A 21,710-nucleotide genomic window follows, 5' to 3' on the forward strand; every position below is an offset into this window, starting at 1 on the left:
ATTTGTCCAAACAATGAAATCAGAAATATGCACAAAATATTTACGAATACGTGTTTATTTGTATTGGGTTTGCATGGCCAAGTTTTGGTAGCAGGGGAAGAGTGGGGAGAGCTACAGGAGTGGCTTCTTTGAGATGCCGCCAGAGGCTTTCCCCATGTCTGTCAGAGCCAGTGCCTGCTGGTTCCAAGACAGTCATCTCTGGCCAAGGCAAATCCCATCAGGGATAGTAGAACCACCTCTGTGATAATGTATTTAAAAAGGAAAAAAGTTACTGTGCAGTTGTAACTGTGCTCAGAGAAGAGAGGAGTGAGAGTATGAGAGAGGAACAGCTCTGCAGAAACCAAGGTTAGTGCAGAAGGAGGGGCAGGAGGTGCTTCAGGCCCTGGAGCAGATTCCCCTGCAGCCCGTGCTGAGACCCTGGTGAGGCAGCTGTGCCCCTGCAGCCCTTGGGGGTCAATACCAGAGCAGGTGGATGCCCAAAGGAAGGCTGTAACCCTGTGGGAAGTCCATGCTGGAGCACGCTCCTGGCGTGGTGTGGCAGGTTTGCTGGTAGGACCAGTGACCCTGTGGGGGACCCACGCTGGAGCAGGGCTGTTCTTGAAGGACTGCACCCTGTGGAAAAGGATCCCTGCTGGAGCAGTTCATGAAGAACTGCAGCTCATGGGAAAGACTGACACTGGAGAAGTTAATGGAGAGCTGTCTCCCATGGGAGGGACCCCACACTGAAGTAGGGGAAGGACTCTTCTCTCTGAGCAGCAGTAGGAACAACATGTGGTGATGTGACCATAACCCCCATTCCTGTCTCCCTGCACCACTGGTGGGAAGGAAGTAGAGCTGGGAAAGGAGGGAGGTGTGAGTGGAAAGTGTTTTTAAGATCTGTTTTATTTCTCATTATCCTGGCCTGGTTTTGATTTGTAATAAATTCAATCTGTTTCCCCCAAGTCAAGTCTGTTTTGCCTGTGATAACTGATAAGTGATCTCTCTGTTTTTATTTCCACTCATGAACCTTTTGTTACACTTTTTCCCCCCTGTCCAGTTGCAGAGGGGAGTGATAGAGCAGCATTGGTAGGTACTGGTTATCCAGCCAGGATCAGCCCACCACATTGTCAAGTATAGTAATCTAGTAGAACACATTTAAATAGATAAATATGTAAATAAATATATCTATGTATTTGTATATGAGCAAATATACCAGCTAAAACAGTATCTGTAACCACAAAAATCACCTTAGGGAAAAAAGTTGATTTCATGTTTGTTACCTAAGTATTGGTGTGGGAGTCTTAAGGGGAAAACAAATATTCGCCTACTTTCAGCATGTGTTTTAGCAGTTATTTTCTTCAGAAACAGAACAGAAATTTCTGTTCACAAACTATTTTTTTCCTCTGCTCTTGTGTCTTTTTGCTTGTGAAAGGATGACCTAATCTCTGCTTTATATCTTCAGTGGTTGGAAAAAAAATGGTTTAGCATTAGAGATTAGCATTTAGATAAGAATAAAAGTTTCTTTTTTTTTTTTGGTAACTTGATACTGGTAAGAAGTAAATTTCTTATGTTCCTTATATGAATCCCATACCTTTTAAGAGGAATGTTCTGTGATGCAATATGAACCAAAAAAAAAGAAAAAAGAAAGAAAGTAAACACAAGCTAAATGACAAATGAAATCTCCTAGAATGTGTATCATTCAATGAATCTGTGAAAACCCACAATCTTCTTTGTGAGCTGTTTTACATACTCAGTGTAAATTGGCTTTTGTTTGTCTTGAGAAATAACTTCCCAAATTACTACAGATGGAAAACTGTAGACAGCAAGATACAGTGAGAAGAGAGGAGTGAGAGTATGGGAGAGGAACAGCTCTGCAGAAACTAAGGTTAGTGCAGAAGCTGTTCCTCTCTCATACTCTCACTTCTCTCTTCTCACTGTATCTTGCTGTCTACAGGTCTTTGTCCGGAATAGCCTGTGTTCATCTGCAGCATAACTCATAATAAAATACTTAGCCATATGGATTGGAGGTAGCCTGTTCCAGTGCTTTGTTGTGAAAACTGGTATGTGCTGTTTCCAAGAGTCAAAAAGCCCCTTCCATGTCATTAGAGTCTGAGAACTTTGCAGTCATTTAGCTGGTCAGAACAACACTTTTGTTTTAAAAGTTTCAACCATCACCCAAGCAGGAGGGAAAGCTTTGATTTGTAGCAGAGCTCATTGCTCTTTTTCTGGCACAGTTCTTTTTTTGCATAGATCACAGAATCATAGAATGGCCTGGGTTGGAAGGGGCCTTAAAGGTGCTTAAAGGTAGTTCCTATCCCCCTGGTGTGGTCGGGACAATTTTTGCTGGGTCAGGTTGCTGAGAACTCTATCCAGCCTGGCCCTAAAGACTTCCAGGGATGGGACAGACACAGCTTCTCTGGATATGTATGTATCTATGGCAAAACAGAAATCATATACCTAGACTAAATAATTTAACTACATTAAAATAAAAGTTTAATCTATGCTACAGGGGAGAGAGTGTCTATCTATATTCAGTTATTCTTGTGCCCTGAGTTCTTTAGTAGTCAATTATTCTTCATTAGAGTGTATCAATATCATCCATTTGGAGCCACTTCCATAGAGAATGTAATTATGCAAAACCAGATTCATGATCTTGCTGAAAATCTTGAAGTCATTAGTATAATTTTATCCTCAGAAGATTTTAACTTTACAAATTACTGTTTACTATTTATACTGTATCCATGTCAGCATTCCAATCATGTCAAAACTCTGTCCTGCAAGCCATGGTGCAAGCCTACAAAAACTCACAGTCTTTTCTTGGAAGCATTTAACAGATATTCTATCCACTATGAATAGGATATGACAAAGATGACTGATGGATCTCTGAGATAAAGAATAATAGAGAAAGAAGAATGAACCCAAGAGAAGTAATTGGGTTGCTTCCTGGCTTTCTAAGTAATCTCACATGTATTCCTGTGCTTTCCCATCTTCATTGGATTTATCTGTTGTATGCTGATGGGTCAAACTATTATAATTTCAAATTTAACCACAAATGTAGCAATTATATTCTTTAAATTTATTTGTAATTCTGGATCTCTTGTACTTTTAAAGTTATGCTGAATTTCTGGCCTAGTTTTCTTGTACACCTAAAAAAAACAGGTTGGTAGTGAGTGTTTAAACCATGCAAACGTCTGGCAAGGAGCATATTATCTGAAGTACATTTCTCTGAAATCACAGAATATTCTGAGATTGAAGGGACCCAGAAGGATCACCAGCTCTAAAGTGAATGGCCAATGTAGGGATCAAATCTATGATCTCAGTGTAGTTAGCACCATGCTCTAGCAGTACACCATAGGATCTTTTGTAAGGGAGTACATTTTCCGGCAATTATCAAATCTTGTCTTATTGATCCTATCTGAAGCTGTCCTTTTGGATGGTATTTTCTTTGTTTTCTTACTTTTTCTGCCATAACTATTAGTCCTTCTCCTATGTTAAACAGCTGGGGGCAGTCTTGTGAGAAAGGAATACTTTTGCTTTGTGCATAATTTACTACATAATTCCCTGTGGAATCAGGAATGTAACTTGTAAAGACATACATGTGTCTATTGTATTTCTGTTTATGACAGTGTCTAATTTCAGTGCCAAGTTGAAAGCATACATTTTGCTTCTAAATAGTTATTTAATACATTTCTCAACAAAGTAAATTCAGAAGGTTGTTGTAAGTGATCGATTGGTGTTGGTAGAGATCAGCTAACTAATACTAACCACATTCAAAAGAAGAGTGACACAATTTTGCCATTATTTACACTATAAAATCAAGAGACCATGTGTCCCTGGAGCTTTTAATGAAATAGGTCATTCTTTGGCTAGTCTGTTTATGGTATCTGACTGTGGCTACAAAGTGTATGAACCCTAACTAAGTAAAATTTTGCCTCTTCAAACACAGTAGGTTTACAGATCTAATTGCTGTTAACACAGGAGCTTGTCAAGAGTTGCACATTGCTCCAGCAGAAGTTTGGCTCAGAAAATGTCACTTAAAATTTTCATGGCATTTCCGGGCACCAGTAAATCTTTCTTATTTCACCAAAAAATATGCTGTGAGAAAGAAAGAATTCCATCACATAGTTAAAATCTTGGCTTAAGGAACCCAACACAGGTAGGCCACAGGTGGAAGATAGGATGCTCATCATGATCTCTGGGTAGCAACCATACCTCAGATGTGCTCAGATGTCTGTTGAAGAAGGGTTGGACCTATTCATTTGGTACCATAGTTTTAGCTAGAAATCATGTTGTCTTTAGTAAATTTCCAAGCCTGAGCCCTACTCCGCCATGGAAAGTACATTTAGTTGGCTCACAGAATTAGTTCCTGAAGGAGTTTTTCATTCAAAAGGGCAAAGTTGGTATTTCCTCTGTAACTTGAGACTAGAAATGTACATGCTACACAGCTGCTGGGAAAAAGATCTGAAAAGTTTTAGCATGAGGAAGTTAACTGACACTGTATTGTTCTATAATTTATGTCTTTTTAGTATAATATTGTAAGGTTTTGTATTCAAGGGAAATATATATATTAAAAAGAAAAATCTTTTGAAATTACTATTAAAAAAAAAAGATAAATCAGTTTCCTGGCATGTCTAGCTCTCAGGTGTCTGTTATGGAACAGATTTAATTCCCTTCCATACAAACTCAAAAGCAGACCAGGAACAGTAGTGGGACCATCATTTGTAGCATTGTGATGTGAAGCTATAGAAAGTTGTAAGCATAAGCTCATCAACTTTGCTTTTACTCCCACTAAGCCTTCTGCAGACTTTTATTTCTTCCAGTGTCAAAGAGGGGAGTTCACCTATATTCTCTCACAAACTGCCACATGATGAAGGATGATCTGCTTTCTCAGACTAAATGCAGGAAGCTAATCTATCACTAGTCAGCTAATTTTCATGAATTAGGATAAAGAAGCTTAAATTATGCAAAAGAAATACCAAATACTGTAGTGATAAAGAATTAAACCTGTCAGTTTACTAGATGCATCAATTTCAATAACTGCATCTGCTTATCCTACTGACTGCTGGCAGCCACTCTGCTGTGCCTGTCTCTGACACCACTGGTATAGTTTCTCTTCTGCTTCTGCATGTTACCTACTCTAATAGCCCTGATTAGAGAAGATAAAGAAGTACTCACTCAGTACAGTTATACCAGAGTGTTTAAGTAGTATACTAATCACAGAAATGGATTTGGACTACATCTTGCTTCTCTGTGGCCTGAGGGTATGGTTTCTATGGCAGTTAAAGCACTGACTGTGTATGCAATTAATAATGATTAGTCAGAGAGAAGAATTTGTATTGCTAAATTACATTTAGACGGAGTCAGTTCCAAGAGAGAGCTATATCCACTTGTATCTTCTCAAAGTCAATTGATTATAAAAGCTGGTTAAATTCTTACCAATTCAACCATCTCAGTGATATAGATATTCTGAGTTAAACTGAAAAATTGGTATTGCAAAACTAAGATTCTGTAGCATTTGCTTCTTTTCCCACCGCCCAAGTTTCTTTTCTGTCCACCCAAGTTTGCATATCTTCTGTAATAAAAAAAGTATCATGCTCCAAACATTTCCACAGAATTCACAGAATTCACAGAATGTCTAGGTTGGAGGAGACCTTCAAGATCATTGAGTCCCACCCGTGCTCTACACCTCAACTAAACCATGGCACCAAGTGCCACAATCAGTCTTTTTTTAAACACATCCAGGGATGGTGACTCCACCACTTTCCCGGTCAGGCCATTCCAGTATTTTATCACTCTTTCAGTGAAAAACTTTTTCCTAATATCCAACCTATATTTCCCTTGATGCAGCTTAGGACTATGTCCTCTGGTTCTGTCAGTTGCTGCCTGGAGAAAGAGACCAACCTGTTGGGGACTGGTTACATGACAAAGGTCACGTAAACATGCTCTGGTTAGCTGACCAGGAGTTAGAAAAGTACCGGCCCCAGCTAATCTGAGTCCCTGCACCTGCAAGGCCGCCGTGGCCTTGAGTATAGCTGTAGTCTGATAGTAAGATGATGTAGCCGAGAGCGAAGCATGAGAAAAGAGAGATGTAAATCATAAGGAATGAGGGAGCAAGATAAAAATTGATATTTATAGTATAACCAATAGACTGCTTAGCTTACAGAATATGCATGAGCTTATTACTTGTTGTACGTAAATGTTTGATGCTCTAATCAATAAACGAAGCTTGCTGAACTCTCATATTGAGCTGTCCCGAGCCCCTCTCACTGTGACACCAACCCCCACCTGACTACAGCCACCTTTCAGGGAGTTGTAGAGAGTGATAAGGTCACCCCTGAGTCTCCTTTTCTTCAGGCTGAGCACCCCCAGCTCCCTCAGTCATTCCTCACAGGGTTTGTGTTCCAAGACCCTCACCAGCCTCGTTGCCTCCTCTGGACGCGCTCAAGCGTCTCAACATCCTTCCCGAACTGAGGTGCCAAAACTGGGCACAGCATTCAAGGTGCAGCCTCACCAGTGCTGAGTACAGGGGGAGAATGACCTCCCTGCTCCTGCTGGCCACACTGTTCCTGATACAAGCCAGGATGCCTTTTTTCTCCTTTTCTGCCTTTTCCTCTCAGACCAGGTAGTCTGCATCAGGCACTCCTCAGGGGCCTGATAATAGGGCCCTGAGCAAATCTCAAAGGAAAAAAAGTTGCCCATAGCTAAATGTCATATAGTTTGAAGTTTTTCTTTGAACCAGAGAATTGCTTCCCATTCGTACAACTATGCTGATGCATATGTAATTAAATATACTAAACTGTAAATTACAGTAAAGTGTTCCCAATAGAGACTGCCATCATTAAATTGAAGCATTTCTAAAATCATGGCAGGTCTAAAGAGCACTCAACTCTTCTTTAATACTTCATTATTAAAAAGAAAATATACCTTTTATAATGTAAATTTTCATTCAGACTGAACAGTTCTCATAATCTGCTGATCTCACTCCCTGTATCATAAGTCAGAAAAAATATTTCACCCCAAGTAGTAAAGAATAGTAGTGTAAGTCATTATGTTTGACAAAAATTATTTCTTATCTTAATGGAAACCAGTATAGATGAAGCTTTATCCAGTTTCTTGTCTAAGCCTTTTAAGAAAAGAAAATTTACTTTTTCTTTGATGGATAAAAAGAGGCTCAAATCCAAACTTTTCTAAACCAAGGTGGCTTCTTGCTGACACCAACAGACAGGCAACAGAACAACTTGAGTCCTTGCTTTTGATAACCAACATGGTTTCTGAATAGAGATACTAGAACAGATGAAACTCTGCCAGATAATCTAAGAACAAAATGTCATTCGAAGAAAGGGAACATGTACAGACAGTTTACATGCAGGCTGGCCAATGTGTTTGAGACGGGCTTTAATGTGAAGGAGTTTGGGATCCAAAATGGCAATACTTACACCATTCCCTCCAATTAAGAATAGACCAGGCTAACCAGAGCAGTGACAAATGTTCCCTAGCTGCCTTCAAAACTAATAAGCAACAGGCCAACCACCTCAAGGAAGGGGTGTGTGTGTGTGTGTGTGTGTGTGGTTGTGGTAATTCACCTGCACCCCTTCTGGGAGACTTGCATGCCCAGTTACTTCCCTGGAATGTTTGTAGACCAATTCATGCAGCATAGGGAATAAAAAAGCCTTCTAATATGCTTGTAATGCTTGGCTGGGTAGATGAGGAGAGAGCAGTGGATGTTGTCTACCTGGATTTCTGCAAGGCTTTTTAACACTATCTCCTATAACATCCTCACAAGGAGCTCAGGAAGCATGGGTTGATGAGTGGACAATCAGGTGGGCTGAGAATTGACTGTCAGAGCTCAGAGGGTTGTGATCAGCAGTGCAGAGTGCTGTAGTTAGCCGCGTTCCCCAGGGCTCAGTACTGGGTCCATCTTCTTCAGCTCATTGATCAGTGACCTGGCTGAAGGCACATGGGATGAAGGGACAAGTTTGAGGATGGCACAAGGCTGGGAGGAGTGTTTGACACTCCAGGAGGCTGTGTGAGACCTGGACGGGCTGGAGAGTTGTGTGGAGAGGAACCTAATGAAGTTTCACAAAGGCAAATTTGCAGGGTCCTGCAGCTGGGGAAGAATAAACCCATGCACCAGTACAGGCTGGGGACTAGCCTGCCAATCATAGGATGTTCCAGCAGAATGTAAATGGGTCAGCTAAACTGGCAACACATCTTGGCCAGCTCTGGGTGCAGTATGTCCTATGTCTCCATGCACATCCATTAGTGAAAACACTGATTACATAATGCATTGTTTCTTTTCTAAGGACAGTAGCTTTATGTTTTATTCTATGAGAAATACTTGATTTCTCCTAATAAAATCTCTATTTTCCATTTAAAAAAAAAAATGATCTGCAAAAAACCACATTGTGTCCAGACAGATCAAAGACAATACATTTATTAAACTTTGAGAAAAACAAACAAAACACTAACATAGAGAAAGTTAAATAGAAACTGAAAGACACATTTTCTGACCGGCATATCATGGCTTGTGTGACCAGTAAAGTACCAAAATGACATTCTGAGTTTGACTGAGGTATTTAACTATTTTTGGCAATAGAAACAGAGTAAGAAACTTCTTTCAAACACACACATAGGCATTACTTGCATTAGTGTCTATCATCTATGAAATTTTATATGAAACTAAATAATGCAGCTGTTAGAAAATTATAGCAGCAAATTAGCAGATTATCTAATGCACATTTACCATAAAGTACGTGCTAAACTAAAAATCCCACCCAGTAGTTGGGCCCAGTTGTGTAGCACTTGGTCACAAAAAGAGCATCAGTGAGTTCAGTTGGAGACATCATAAGCAAGACCTGAATTTGTTGCACATCATACACTTCTGTTCAGGTCAGAGTAAAGAAATGAATGTTCCTATTTGCCTTCTAAGAAGAACCCTGCTGTGATGCAACCATGGCCTAGGAAGGTAACTCCTGAACAATAAGAGTTAATTGCAAAGCTCTGTCAGGTTCTTAACATATGCAAGAACAAAGAGAGCTTCCCCACTGAGTTTCAGTTTTCTCTCCTTTCCTTCTGAAAGTCCACCTAACACAGTCAGAGGAGATGCTGTTAGGCTGCAAAAACGAAAACCACGTTTGAACAATACTGCACTTGATCCCCTTGTTCCACTGAAGTATTTTAATCCTGTTATATATTTAAAAATTACCTGCTGGCTAACTTCTGAAGTCCTTAATTTATTTTTTTTAATAAAGACTTTACGTGGCACAGACTAATAAATGTAATAATGATACCTTTGGCTCTGGAAGGGCTTCAGAAGTTGGTCAAAAATGAAGATACTATGCTGCTAAGTTATCAGAGCTTATTCACGTGTTCTCAAAAATATTCAGTGAAAGTTTAGTTGCACAGTGTTTAATACTGTGGTCAAGATTTTGTTTATAAAAACTGTATTATTATTACCATTAACTAGAATCTGATGAGGAACAGAATAATTTGCCCAAGTATGCTGTATACTTTAAAATTTTATATAGAACTTTAAATTGCATGTATATTTCTATAATAGTTACTGTAAGAAAGTAATAGAATCAGTTACTTTTAAGTTCCTACAATATTCCAAAATCTTTATATAGGTTTCTTTGGAGGTATAAAATGGCTCTGTAAAAACCTATTTTTCTTTTAGCTGTGAACAAAATTTTAAAAAACACAAAACTCCTTTTTAGGACTGCAGCAATTACATTACTTAAATGGGTCACCATAATTGAACTACATTATTTGGTGTAATAGAAAATATTTATGGTTTTATGACCAAAGTATTAAAATATATTTTACCAATTTATATAAACCAAAATAGATGTGTTATTTAGTCAAGCTACTTTTGTGTTTTCACCTATATGATCAGTTCCCAACTATTGATATAAAGATGTCTGCCAACAGCAGTTTTTTCTAAATTCTTACACTTTAAACCACCTGATTTTTAGCTTTATCAAAATGCACAATTTACTGTACATTAAACAGTAATTTCAATGTTTAATTTCACAAAAATCAACACCCACAAGAACAAGACAAAACAGCCTCAAGACAAATTCATAGATAATATTTACAGAACACAATAGGAATATTTTGATGTATATTTTACGCTGCAACATTTCAGATAAAATTATAGGAACCACGAAAAACTTTTAGACTTCATTTTGGTTTCAGCATACAAGCCCAAAACTGACTCTCTGCTGTGAAACACTACACAGACCTAGTGAAAAAAAGAGCTACGGCATGATTTTATTCAGCTGGTCTGTGCTCACATAGCCACAAGACACGTTGAATTCCTTGTCTGGCACCGGCAGCGCAGTGGCATTGAGCACAAGGCCTTGTGGAGACTGAACGATGTGGATCGACGTATAGTCTGCGACAGGCATCTCTGAACTTGGGGGTGCTGCTGTTGAAGCTCCGAGATTGGCAACAGTAGTGGTAAGGCTCTCTGTGGTGAAGTAACCGTCTTCATTGTAGCCTTGTTCCTGAACAGGTGGCTCATTCTCTTCGTGGGAAGTCACAGCAATGCACTTTTTCACATCTGCCTCACAGAAATAGGTGTTGTCCATGGTGAAGTTTTGTTCTGTGCAGGATTCACGCTGCGCTCTCCCCAACTTGGATTTCTGCCCTGGTGAAAGTACAACTCTGCCCGCTGGAGTAATATCACTCACTTGAGCATAAAAGTCAGTACTTGCCAGTGAATTCTGGTTGCTTATCTGGGTATGGACTGATGGACGGGGTGACTCAGCGCTGTCTCCAAAGGGTGCCCACAGGTGGCTGCTTTCAGACTGAGTATTCCTGTGCTGGCGTTGCAGGTCTGTGTTGGCAAGGCTTGGAAGTGACTCATCATTATCTTGTCTGTCAAGGCACAAGAGATCTTCTTCGTTTTCAGTAGCCTTTTTGAACTGATCACTATCAGAGGTGGCATCACATGTGTCGCTTGCGCTGAAGTCTGTCTCTGGAATATCTGGTTCACAACAACTGGCCCGTCCAGAATCATCATCCTTCACTCCCAAGGAGCTGTGAGATTTCAGATGATCTTCACTCAGGAGCCTGTCAGTGTCTGAGGCTCTGTTCTTTTCATCAGGGTCTTCTATGTCCAACTCAATAAACTCAACCCACAAGTCATCACTATATAGCTGTGTCTTGTAGTTGTCATGGCAGGCTAAGATGGAATTCACTTCATCTAGCTTTCCTTTCTACAAAGCAAACAAAAAAGAATTTTATAAAGGAAGTAATAGAAATGCTTGTCCTTTTTATAATGTTGACTTATGTAAAGATGACTGTAGTTATGTAATAATTGCAAAGGCATTAAAAATTATTTTATGCAAACTAATTCTATGGCAACTCCCCAGATGTTAGAATTTTCTTCTACAAAATTTTTCTGCCTGGGACAACAGTTGTTATCTACTCCTACTGCAAAGATTATCACTGTAGATTTTAGAGTTCAATATTACCTTCAAAAGATCTGGGTCAATCCCTTTAATCTTTGGTACTGGCACAGGAGGAAAAATAAGCATTTTTAACCTGAAAAAAAAAAAAAGGTTTTTAACTGACAGTGGTCTTTTTTGAGGAAGTTATAAAAGAGACAGGCTACCATTGCATTTATATTTAATTACTTCAAAACTTAAATGTTTGAAAATAACATTTCAAATACTCCTAAGGAAAAGAATATTTTCTCTCATTGCAAATCAAGAAACAAGTTTTCTGCAAGCTTCCTTTTTGAAATCATTTAAAGTGATGTGCGAATCCATTTTGGAGTCTGGTCTTTGACAATTCAATGTTGTACAGAAAGAGAGTAAATTCCTAGAGCTCTGTGAATACATTCCCTTTTTACATACTTTTCAATGCAACTTGATACAAACCTCAGTATGCGGTGACCTTTCCAATTTTTTTTCATGGACACAGTAGCCTTGCATATGCCCAATAAATTTAAATAGGGGAACAGAAAATGGAATTGGTGGAAAGAGTGAATTACTTTAGAACTAATAAATAAAACTGGAAAACATCTGCAAAAATTTAGGCTAGTATTTTGCCATCTCTATGACAGTTCTGCTTCTTGAATTATTAGTGCAACAAATAATATGTAATTAAGGCAGGGGTTTACCCTTGTGGCGAAAGGTCTAGTAACTTGATTGGGCATTTGCAGGCTGTGGAAATACATATTATTCTAATCCTTCATTAAGTGCAGTCCTAATTTTTTTAGGGGACCAAAAAAACCCTCCAAACCAAACCATTCCCTTTGCCCCCCCAATTCTAATCGAAGGATGATTTTCCCTTAATCAAAATCCAACAGTAGCTGGTCATGCCTCTCTCCTCCATGTTACCTCTCTGCTTCTCTTGCAAACAGATAAACAAAAGGAAAATTCAAAATTCTCTTTATATTGGGTTAGTTAATTGCCTATTTTAGAAAGTAAGGGGTGGAAAATGGTAAATACAAATCCAGATATTGGTGTTGCTGCCTTTTTAGGGACATTGGTGAGGTCCTGAGAGGGTCACAGATGTCTTAAAGAGGACCTAGAGAGAAATTCAGGCACCTTTGGCTTAACCATGGCACGTCCAAATTCCTCAGATGTTTCTGGTTTTGAGCAGATCCTCAGTGTTCTGCCCAAAAAGCCTAGTGAGAGGCAGAAATCCAGTAATTTTCCACCTAACCTCTGGAGAGGCAGTGTAAACTGGTTGGGCTCTCAGGGTTAGAACTTGTGCTTTACAGTTGAATCCACAAATCAGCTATTCTGACAGGACTGGGCATCGCTTCTAATGAAACAAAGAATTTTACCACTCACTGCCTGGAGAAGACATTTGGGAGGGAGAACTGTGCTCTGCTCATTTCTTAGCCTAGCATAATTCAAGCTTTCATCTCTCAACTCTAATGACCTAAACCTATGGCATCTGTCCTACAGAGACTCGTTCAGAGCCTGTGAGATCATAACTGAGGAAAATATGAATTGGTATCTTTCAGAATCAGGAGGAAACCAAGCCTGGATATATTTTGCATTATGGAAAACCTATGCAGGCTGCTTCTCTGCAGAATACATTGCCATTTCACCACTAAATGCTCAAGTTTGAAGGAAAGGGCACACACCCACAGTCCAGAAAAACTTTCCACATGAGGTCCTCAGTGGAGAAAAGCTCCTTCCAGCCTTCATGATCAGCATGGAAGATATTTATAAACTCTAATCAGAGATATACCCTGGACTTGAGGATTTTCTAAGACCAAGCCACCTGTTGTTCAGTGTGCTGACCTTAGCTCCTGGTGCTACATGCACATTGCTCCATTTTGACACATCAAGCTTTTGTCATGAATTGTGTCAGGAGCCTTGCTCTTAAATCTGGGATTGGGATGCTTTCTGCAGGGAATGGCTTCCTGAAATTAAATTCTGTCAAAACATAGAGCTTGCCTAAATAAAATATTACTGCTTAATGAAAAAAAAAATTTTTAGATCTGCTCCAAATGCACTATATTGTTTTAATTTCAGTATGTGAAATGAAATTTCACCATTTTTTGGTATGTGCAAAACTACTTAGTGTTCATTTTCAAAGTGTATACACAAGACCACTGACAACACGCATGTGTGCACTGGGTCTTGACCATGGTGTTGCTCCATAGAGTACAACAGTACTGATATGACATCCAAGTTGAATTCTGCCAAAACCTATCCCTGAAAACACATAATAGGGGATTAATTAATTTTAAGACCTGTTATTTCTATGCATGTTTCATTTTTTCCTTTTTGTATATGACACCATTTTATAAATTTTACAAACAATGCAATTCTGTGCTTAGTTTCATTTTATTCCTGTTATCTACAGGAACTGCAATTTATCCACAGAGACCAAATATTGCCCTATGACTCAATCTCTTTCCTTTGCCTTCAAGAAGTAGAGTTTAGTGGAATGGTCTAAGAAGAAAATCAAATACACAGACATAGGTTTGTATTAAACTTTTAAACAGCATGTGAATAAAAAATAATATGTTCAAAATTTGAGTGAAATAAAAAACCAGCCCCCTTCAAAGCATAAGTAAATCAATCATGTAAATTCTGCAGAATAAAATGTACTGCAGTGAAAGAGTAAGATCAAGGTAATCAGATTCCCCATGCTGAAGGCCCCATACATACTAATCCCAGTTATATGTAATTTACAAGAATAGACAAAAACACTCAAAATGGTTCCTTGTCCCCTAGATTTGAAATAATTGATTTTTTTTTTTTTAGCTTTTTTTTAAAGCTACAGGTACATAAAATCCAACAAATAAAAAGTCTCTACCTTGGTTGTTTAGACAGCATGATTGAGATCACTGTTACAGCCAGCCCACACACTCCAAAGACAACAACTAAGAACCACGGAAACTCAACTTCTGAAAGAACAAAACATGAACATATAAGCAGGAGTCTTCATCTCTGTCACATCTTTAACTTCAGCCTTGTCTTCCACCACCTAAGGATTCCAAAGTGATAAAAACTGATGAAAATTTTTGTTACTTAAATGTGAAAGTTCTATGTTCAGCAGAAATAAAAATGTGTTTTTGTCCTAGTTCTGGCCGGCACTTGGAGGTTCTTGGATATCACCACATGTCACAGCCAGGGATGGACAAAGGGACTCCCTGCCTTCCAAGAAAAAGGGTGTGACTTCTGGTTGAAAAATGTGGTGGCATTGTCTGACACTGCTCATTGACTCTGCAGTGAGCATCCCTCATTCAGAGGGTGTGAACCACCCTCTCTTTTACATACTTTTGCTATTAATATTGCTGCTTTTATTGTTTCTTTTCTTATCTCATTGCTGTTTCCAGTAAATCACTTGTCTCTTGACCTGTGATCTTCACTTTTTGTGTTATCAGTTCTCAACTCCTTCCCACTGGAGCAGAAAGGGGAAGAGGAACTGAGTGAGCAGAGTGTGGTTTGGGAGAGCCTCAGTCACGGCACTGAATTGGGAAGTATCATTCCTAATTCATGGCAGCTTTTGGTCTCATCAGTTTCCATGCATTTACGAGTCCACTGAGACTCCTTGCTACACCAGACTCATTCCATAAATCTAAACAAGATCTTAATAAAGATAATATCTATAGCAAAACCAGCCATGAAGAACATTCTGCCTGCTTGGAACAAGGTATCAGTAGTCCTGAGGGCATATAATGCCACAGACCATGCTAATACTTGCTCATTCAAGCTGAGAGAACATTACTAATAGCACACAAAATCACATGGAAAGTATTTTTCTCTCACAAAAACTAAGGTATGGTGGTGTAAAAAACATACCACTTCTCTTTCTAAAGGTTGAACATTAATTATTTTGTGAACGAACTGAATCAACTGAAAAAAAAGCCTCTTTTATCTACCTTGCAGGTGGCTACAAAGGATTTAGAAATTAACTGAGAAATGCAATTTAGTAGAAATGAAGAACAATGCTGATAAATGAAATGTTTTATCTCTTAAATACTAGCAATTCCATTATTATTAATATTACATTGTAAATTACAAATCATAGAGAATTTTTTTCTAGCTTTAGTCTTAGATTTTTCACATTTTTTTCATAATTTAAAATTTCCTACAGAAATTTTACTCTTGTTTTGTTTGGGCCAAGGAACACTGGACAGAAAGCTTTAAAGCTCTACATATGATCAAAAATGACCTTTCAGAGAAAAAACAAAATAAAAAATTTCAGGAGTTTGAGCTTTGTGTTCCCAGTGCAGATTTTGACAAGACATGCTTTCAGGCATCAAAAAAGTCCTATATGGATATGTCTGTGTTAAACAGGTCTCTATTTGAGTAACTCATTGTCACATCAGTGAGACCAGCAAGTGTCCAGCTCCTTCAAGAAGTTAGAACATTGCATTAGAAGACTTTAAATTATTAATACATGAAATGTATCTAAAGTTTAATTATATGTTCCTGAAAGTGACACACAAAAGAAGCAAAAATAAATTCTCAATCTAATCAGCTCACTGCTGCTGTGTGAACTGTGTGAATTAAGATCATCTTGGAGAATCTGAGTTGTAGTGACTGAAGAAAACTGGCCTTAGGATGGCCTTAGATCTTCCAAGTATTTTAATTTTATTCATATGAAAACCATGTCCACTTAATGTGGATAAGGTTAATTAAAAAATGCCACATGTACAGAACATTAACTGTTCCTATAAATTAGAAATTAGAACTAACACTAGGAAGAACTAAAAAGGAGAATCTAGCCAGATTTTGAAAGATAAGGGTTACAGGTTGTTGTATATAACACCTTCACTAATAACCTGCAAAATGATGCGAAGAATCTTGTTAAAATTACTTGCTACAGACCTTATATTTTGAAGACTTAATTTAGTAGCTCAGACCTGAGAACAGTTCTGGAAAAGGCATTGTCTCATTCCTTCAATAGAAAAAATGTGACTCTCAATGGCTGATTTTTCTTCTGTCTTTAACAGCACTTGAAAATGAGTACCAGACATAAGCAAGAATGAGAAAAATACTCACTGCCCTTGATAGTATATCAGGATGATTAGAAAAGCACAGAATTCTAGAAAAAAACTTCACCAACAGTATTACAAGAAATCACAATTCTTCTCTTCCCAACTGAAGTGCTCATTTTAGATGATGAAGTATGAGATTTAATTCTGGTTTAGACTCTTTGAGATGTGCAATAGCAGTTACTTCTGATGTTCAAAGCTATTTGTATTTTTGCTCTCTGATGATCTGTGAAACAGTCTTGCTGAGTTTATTTTGAACTTGTATATGGAACTTGAACATTCTCAACCTCTGCCAATGATTCTCATGTAGTAGGCTGGAATATCTTTGGATTCAACCGTATAACATGGTTGAAACCACCCTCCACCCCATCACCAAGAAGACAGGAATCACAGCTATAAAAACATTTTTCTTATTTACCTTCTGTACAGTGGTCACATCCAATGCCTATTTGAGAAAATGATACATAAAGGATTTCACTGAACTCCCCAAATTTTTCAGAAGTTCGTTGTCTTGATCGGATTCGTATCTCATAATCTCTTGCTGTCTTCAGAGAGTAAAGTGGAACCATTGTTGAGAGCCTGGGTTTTAACTGTAAAGACAGAAAAACTGTGATTTATTTGTTTGAGTTGTATTGGAAATTTTATACTGCTGCTTGATTTCTGAAGGCATTTTTTGCTACTGGGCATTTTAAGGATAGCACGAGAAGAGTTCAGAGAACATTCCCACCATTTACTGCCAACTTAGTAGTCACCAGGCATTTCTGTGATTCAGGGGACCAAAAGCAGAGAATCCAAGGTCTGTAGATACAGTCTGGTGTGAACATCTTTCACTGATCTTTCAGGCTGTAAATCCCTTTTACTTTTATAAAACAACATTACTAAATGCAGAGTGGCAAAAATGCTGTCAAAATAACACGGGAGTTCTAAAACTACTGCAATCTCAACTACAGATTTAATGGTTATAACCATGCATGTTATAAATGTCTTTATTTGGAGTACAATGTATAGGCCCCCAAAATCTTAAACTATATACAAAATGTGATAATGGAGACTGTGACAGCTGGCATCAGATTGTGGTCTTTGAAACTTCTATATTAGCTGAAACATACTTAGATACTTCTGAAAATCAAACTGTTTAGGAAATCACATTGGAGGTCCTAACAGGTGAAATTTCTGCCTTTTTCTATTACACCTCTAACAATATGCATTTTCAGTCCAATAACCCTACAAAAATATACAAAATAAGGAAAATGTCCTCAAAATAGAAATCCATGTGGCAGAACTTATATTCTACTTTTACTTCAGAATCAAATATGATACCAGAAAAAAAGCTAGAACTTAAAATATCATGGCCAGAACTTAAAATATCTGGAAAACAGCAGCCTTCGGGAATTTGAAGGAAGTTTCAGTCCTATTCAGAACAATACAGTCCTTTAATCTCTACAGCTGCATAAACTCAACTTGAGACAATATTTATTGGTAAGTATGATCTATGGAGTTGTCTGATCCCTGGTGATTCCAGACTTCTTGTGTTCTTACAACCAACCAGTCAGATTTTGGAGGAGACAGACTGCTTTTCTCTCCTAGTAGTTGAGCATTGTGGAGAACCATTGCTGTACATCACCAGTGTTTTTAATATGTGAAGAATATCCATTTGGAAACTATTGGGAAGGATATTTAATATATCCTTAACACCTATTTCATGGTATTAAGCCACAAAGAAATGGTTCACTGAAGTTTTATGGATAAGTTTACATGCATCCCAAATAATGGTGTCACTTGGAAAAAGCCAAGAAGAATAAATCAGAGCCTTTATGAAAGACTCCTGGATGGAGCAGGATGTATGGAGTGGGGAAAGTTCAGCATGAAGTGAATAGCTGAACTAACAGCATTTGTCATGGATTAATTCAAGTAAAAGCCCTATGAGAGAGACATCATAAAAGGTAACCAATAATTTGCCTCTGTCTCATGGATACCCATTGTGTCAGGGCAGATTTTATTTATTTAGAATGTTTCTCAGAATGTAATTTTGGTCCTCTTATCACTAGAACTTACTCTTTTAACACTTACTAATTTATGTTTAATCTTCTTTCAATTTAGAAATTATTTATTTTCAATTAGTAAATATATTAAAAAATAATAAAGGCTATGCATGAAAAAGCAGTGAATCATCCCAAAAAATATAGAGGCCCTTTGGGATCCACCACCAACATCTGCTGTTGGTGGTGGATCCCATCTTATCTAAACAAGTCTTAGTAAGGGGGGACTTAGTAATTCTTAGTAATTCTTAGTAAGTCTTAGTGAGGAGGGACTTACTATCCCTTAGTAAGGGATAATAAGTACTACAAATTATTTTTATTAGTTGTATGTAGAAAGCATTATGGTATATTTAAGCAGTCAAGGATTGTCTTTTGTGTAAAAAAACTAGTAATAACTAGACATATATAACTTGACCATGTATAACCAGACATTTATGTCTTAATGTGCTTCAACACCCATTAGAGAAGGCATTTGCAGCAAGGAATCCAAAGAGTGAAATTGTAGCATTGCTACAATGCTGTCATTCAGAAATTTGCTCTTGTCCTAGGCCAGACCAGGATTTTGTTCAGAAATTTGTCTTTTGTGCTCTCATAGTGTCTCAGTGAATTATGCCATGTTTATATTCCTAAGATGAAAGGCTTACAAACCTTACACTATACACAGGTTAAGTCCTACATATCTATAATACTTTGTCTCTTGAGGCAAGTATCACAATCAGGAATTCCTTATCTGTGTTCAGAAAGAACACTGATCTTCAAATTGTTGCTCTCCTGAGAAGAACTATTCTCAAAGCATTCTGGGATTATTGATGGTACTGGAGCAAGAACAAAGCTTTATTAGGGTATTTATATGACTGATATCGAAACTCTTTTAAAAAAACCCATAAAACTGTGCATTTTTAGAGACATACATGTATTCTTGCTTCTGAACATCTGCAGATTTTCAGCTTCTTAAAGATTATTGATTTACTGCCTAAACTTAACACATTTTTTAGGCTTTAAAATAGAGGCTAATATATATATATATATATATATATATATATATATATATAAAGAGGCCAATATATTAAACCAGTATAGATAGAAAGACAGAGAATTATTAGGAAAAGTCATTACAGACATTATAGGCCTGTTTGGCTGTAGGCTTGTTAACAAGGACTAGGTTAAAGAGAAAATGCTAACAACTGAGAAGGACCAGAAGTGAGGAGGGACCCAAGGTCTTTCACAGGTGAAGGCAAGCAAACCAGTTTGTCTGCATTTCAACTGGTAAATCTGGCTATGTTCAAATTGTTTAAATTTTCCTTTTGTAGTTAATGACAAATTTGTAACAGCATTGTCTGGTTGTTTTGTTTTGTTTTGTTTTGTTTTCTTCTGCCAGTTAACTCAGTTCATATTAATAAGAAAGCAAAGGATTCTGCTCTGACATGATGTTCTTACTGCATTGAAGAAGAGCTCTCCATATGCAAATATGCCATGACACACTGGCATTTAGCCTATGCATTCAGGTAAGATAAGTACAATATCTTCTCTGTAACAGAAAAACTAACTACATGAGAAATAAAGTGATTTTGAAAAAGCAAACTTAAAAGATTTGTAATATAGTATTTTATATTTTCACAGACTATCCAAAAACTTCCCCTTGATGTCTGGTATGAAATCTGTAAGTCTTATATATGTTGCGTTATTTTTATTTGCTTATTGTATCAAATTTTAAAATGTAACTCAAAGTCAGTTCCTTCCTTCCTTCCTTCCTTCTTTCCTTCCTTCCTTCCTTCCTTCCGCCACTTCCTTCCGCCACTTCCTTCCTTCCTTCCTTCCTTCCTTCCTTCCTTCCTTCCTTCCTTCCTTCCTTCCTTCCTTCCTTCCTTCCTTCCTTCCTTCCTTCCTTCCTTCCTTCCGCCACTTCCTTCCGCCACTTCCTTCCGCCACTTCCTTCCTTCCTTCCGCCACTTCCTTCCTTCCTTCTGCCACTTCCTTCCTTCCTTCTGCCACTTCCTTCCGCCACTTCCTTCCTTCTGCCACTTCCTTCCTTCCGCCACTTCCTTCAGCCACTTCCTTCCTTCCGCCACTTCCTTCCTTCCGCCACTTCCTTCCTTCCTTCCTTCCATCCATCCACCCATCCATCCATCCATCCATCCATCCATCCATCCATCCATCCATCCATCCATCCATCCATCCATCCATCCACCTAAATTATAAGTATTAAAAGCTTACAGGTACTCTGAAGAATCTGGACTGACATGGTGATATTTACCAAACAAAATATTCCTGTTTGGACTACTGAAACACTATGCACTTTTTAAATAGTTGAAGCTTAAAAAAAAATAGATAAATATTTTATCTTTGAAAACACTTGCATATATCTGACTCTTCCTGTACTTACTAATCTAACACAGGCGTTTCTGGGTTTTTCATTATCCTGCCTGTAAACCATCTTGACACATAAAGTTACAGTATTTGCTAGAAAATGTCAGAAAAAACATAGGTATATTGTTTAAGAAAAAAGGCATTGTCTAACTAGCAATTACAAACATGTTTTTCGTAGTGTTACAAGAGTGTTAGAGATAGAACAAGGCTGCACTGCTCTATGACTAATGTATAAGAAATATTTGTTTCATACCTCCTTCCATTTTGTCTCATTAACTTCTTTGTACTGCAATTCATATTCCAGAGTAATCCATCCCTTCCGAACATCTGCTGTTGGTGGTGGATCCCATCTTACCTGGATATCCCCATGGATCCCAGTCTGACTAGTATTTAGCAGAGTCCAGTTAAGGTGGACAGGGGGATCAGGAAGTACTGTTTAAACAGAGTATTTGGAATAAAACATCCAGTTTTCAATATGAAATGACCATTCTTACTACATACTGATAAATTATTTCAGCACTTAAAAAGCATAATAACCATGTATTTTTGGACTAAAATAGAATATATTTCAATGTCAAAGCAATTCCAAGTTTGATAACAAGAAGGCACCCTGCCAATTGGCAGTAGATATGTTCTGCACAAATCTCATCCAAACAACTAATAAATAAGATTAAGAATGAATGCTCAGCTGAATAAAAGAGAGCATTGGGTATTCTAATCACCTGTAGGAATAAATTATCTGGATATGCAGTTAATGGTGGTACACTACCACTCTGAACAAGCAATAACATCTGTAAAGTCCCAGGCAGTCAAGAGTCATATTGCCATAAATATAAATCCTAGCT

At 37.9% G+C, this 21,710-nt stretch overlaps 1 protein-coding gene across 3 annotated transcripts in view; it reads right to left on the bottom strand.

The window, feature by feature from the left end:
* Positions 1–8,397: 8,397 nt before the first annotated feature.
* GHR (growth hormone receptor) overlaps positions 8,398–21,710 on the bottom strand; it is a 150,134-nt gene continuing 136,821 nt past the window's right edge. For all 3 annotated transcript variants that reach the window (XM_059873613.1, XM_059873614.1, XM_059873612.1), the window contains exons 6-10: positions 21,119–21,297; positions 16,878–17,049; positions 14,272–14,362; positions 11,460–11,529; positions 8,398–11,201 (exon numbers count right to left, since the gene is read on the bottom strand). In XM_059873613.1, coding sequence (XP_059729596.1) covers positions 10,239–11,201; positions 11,460–11,529; positions 14,272–14,362; positions 16,878–17,049; positions 21,119–21,297 — 1,475 coding nt within the window. In that variant the 3' untranslated portion in view covers positions 8,398–10,238. The remainder of the gene's footprint in view (positions 11,202–11,459; positions 11,530–14,271; positions 14,363–16,877; positions 17,050–21,118; positions 21,298–21,710) is intronic.

This window comes from Haemorhous mexicanus, chromosome Z, assembly GCF_027477595.1.
Source record: "Haemorhous mexicanus isolate bHaeMex1 chromosome Z, bHaeMex1.pri, whole genome shotgun sequence".
NCBI lineage: Eukaryota > Metazoa > Chordata > Aves > Passeriformes > Fringillidae > Haemorhous > Haemorhous mexicanus.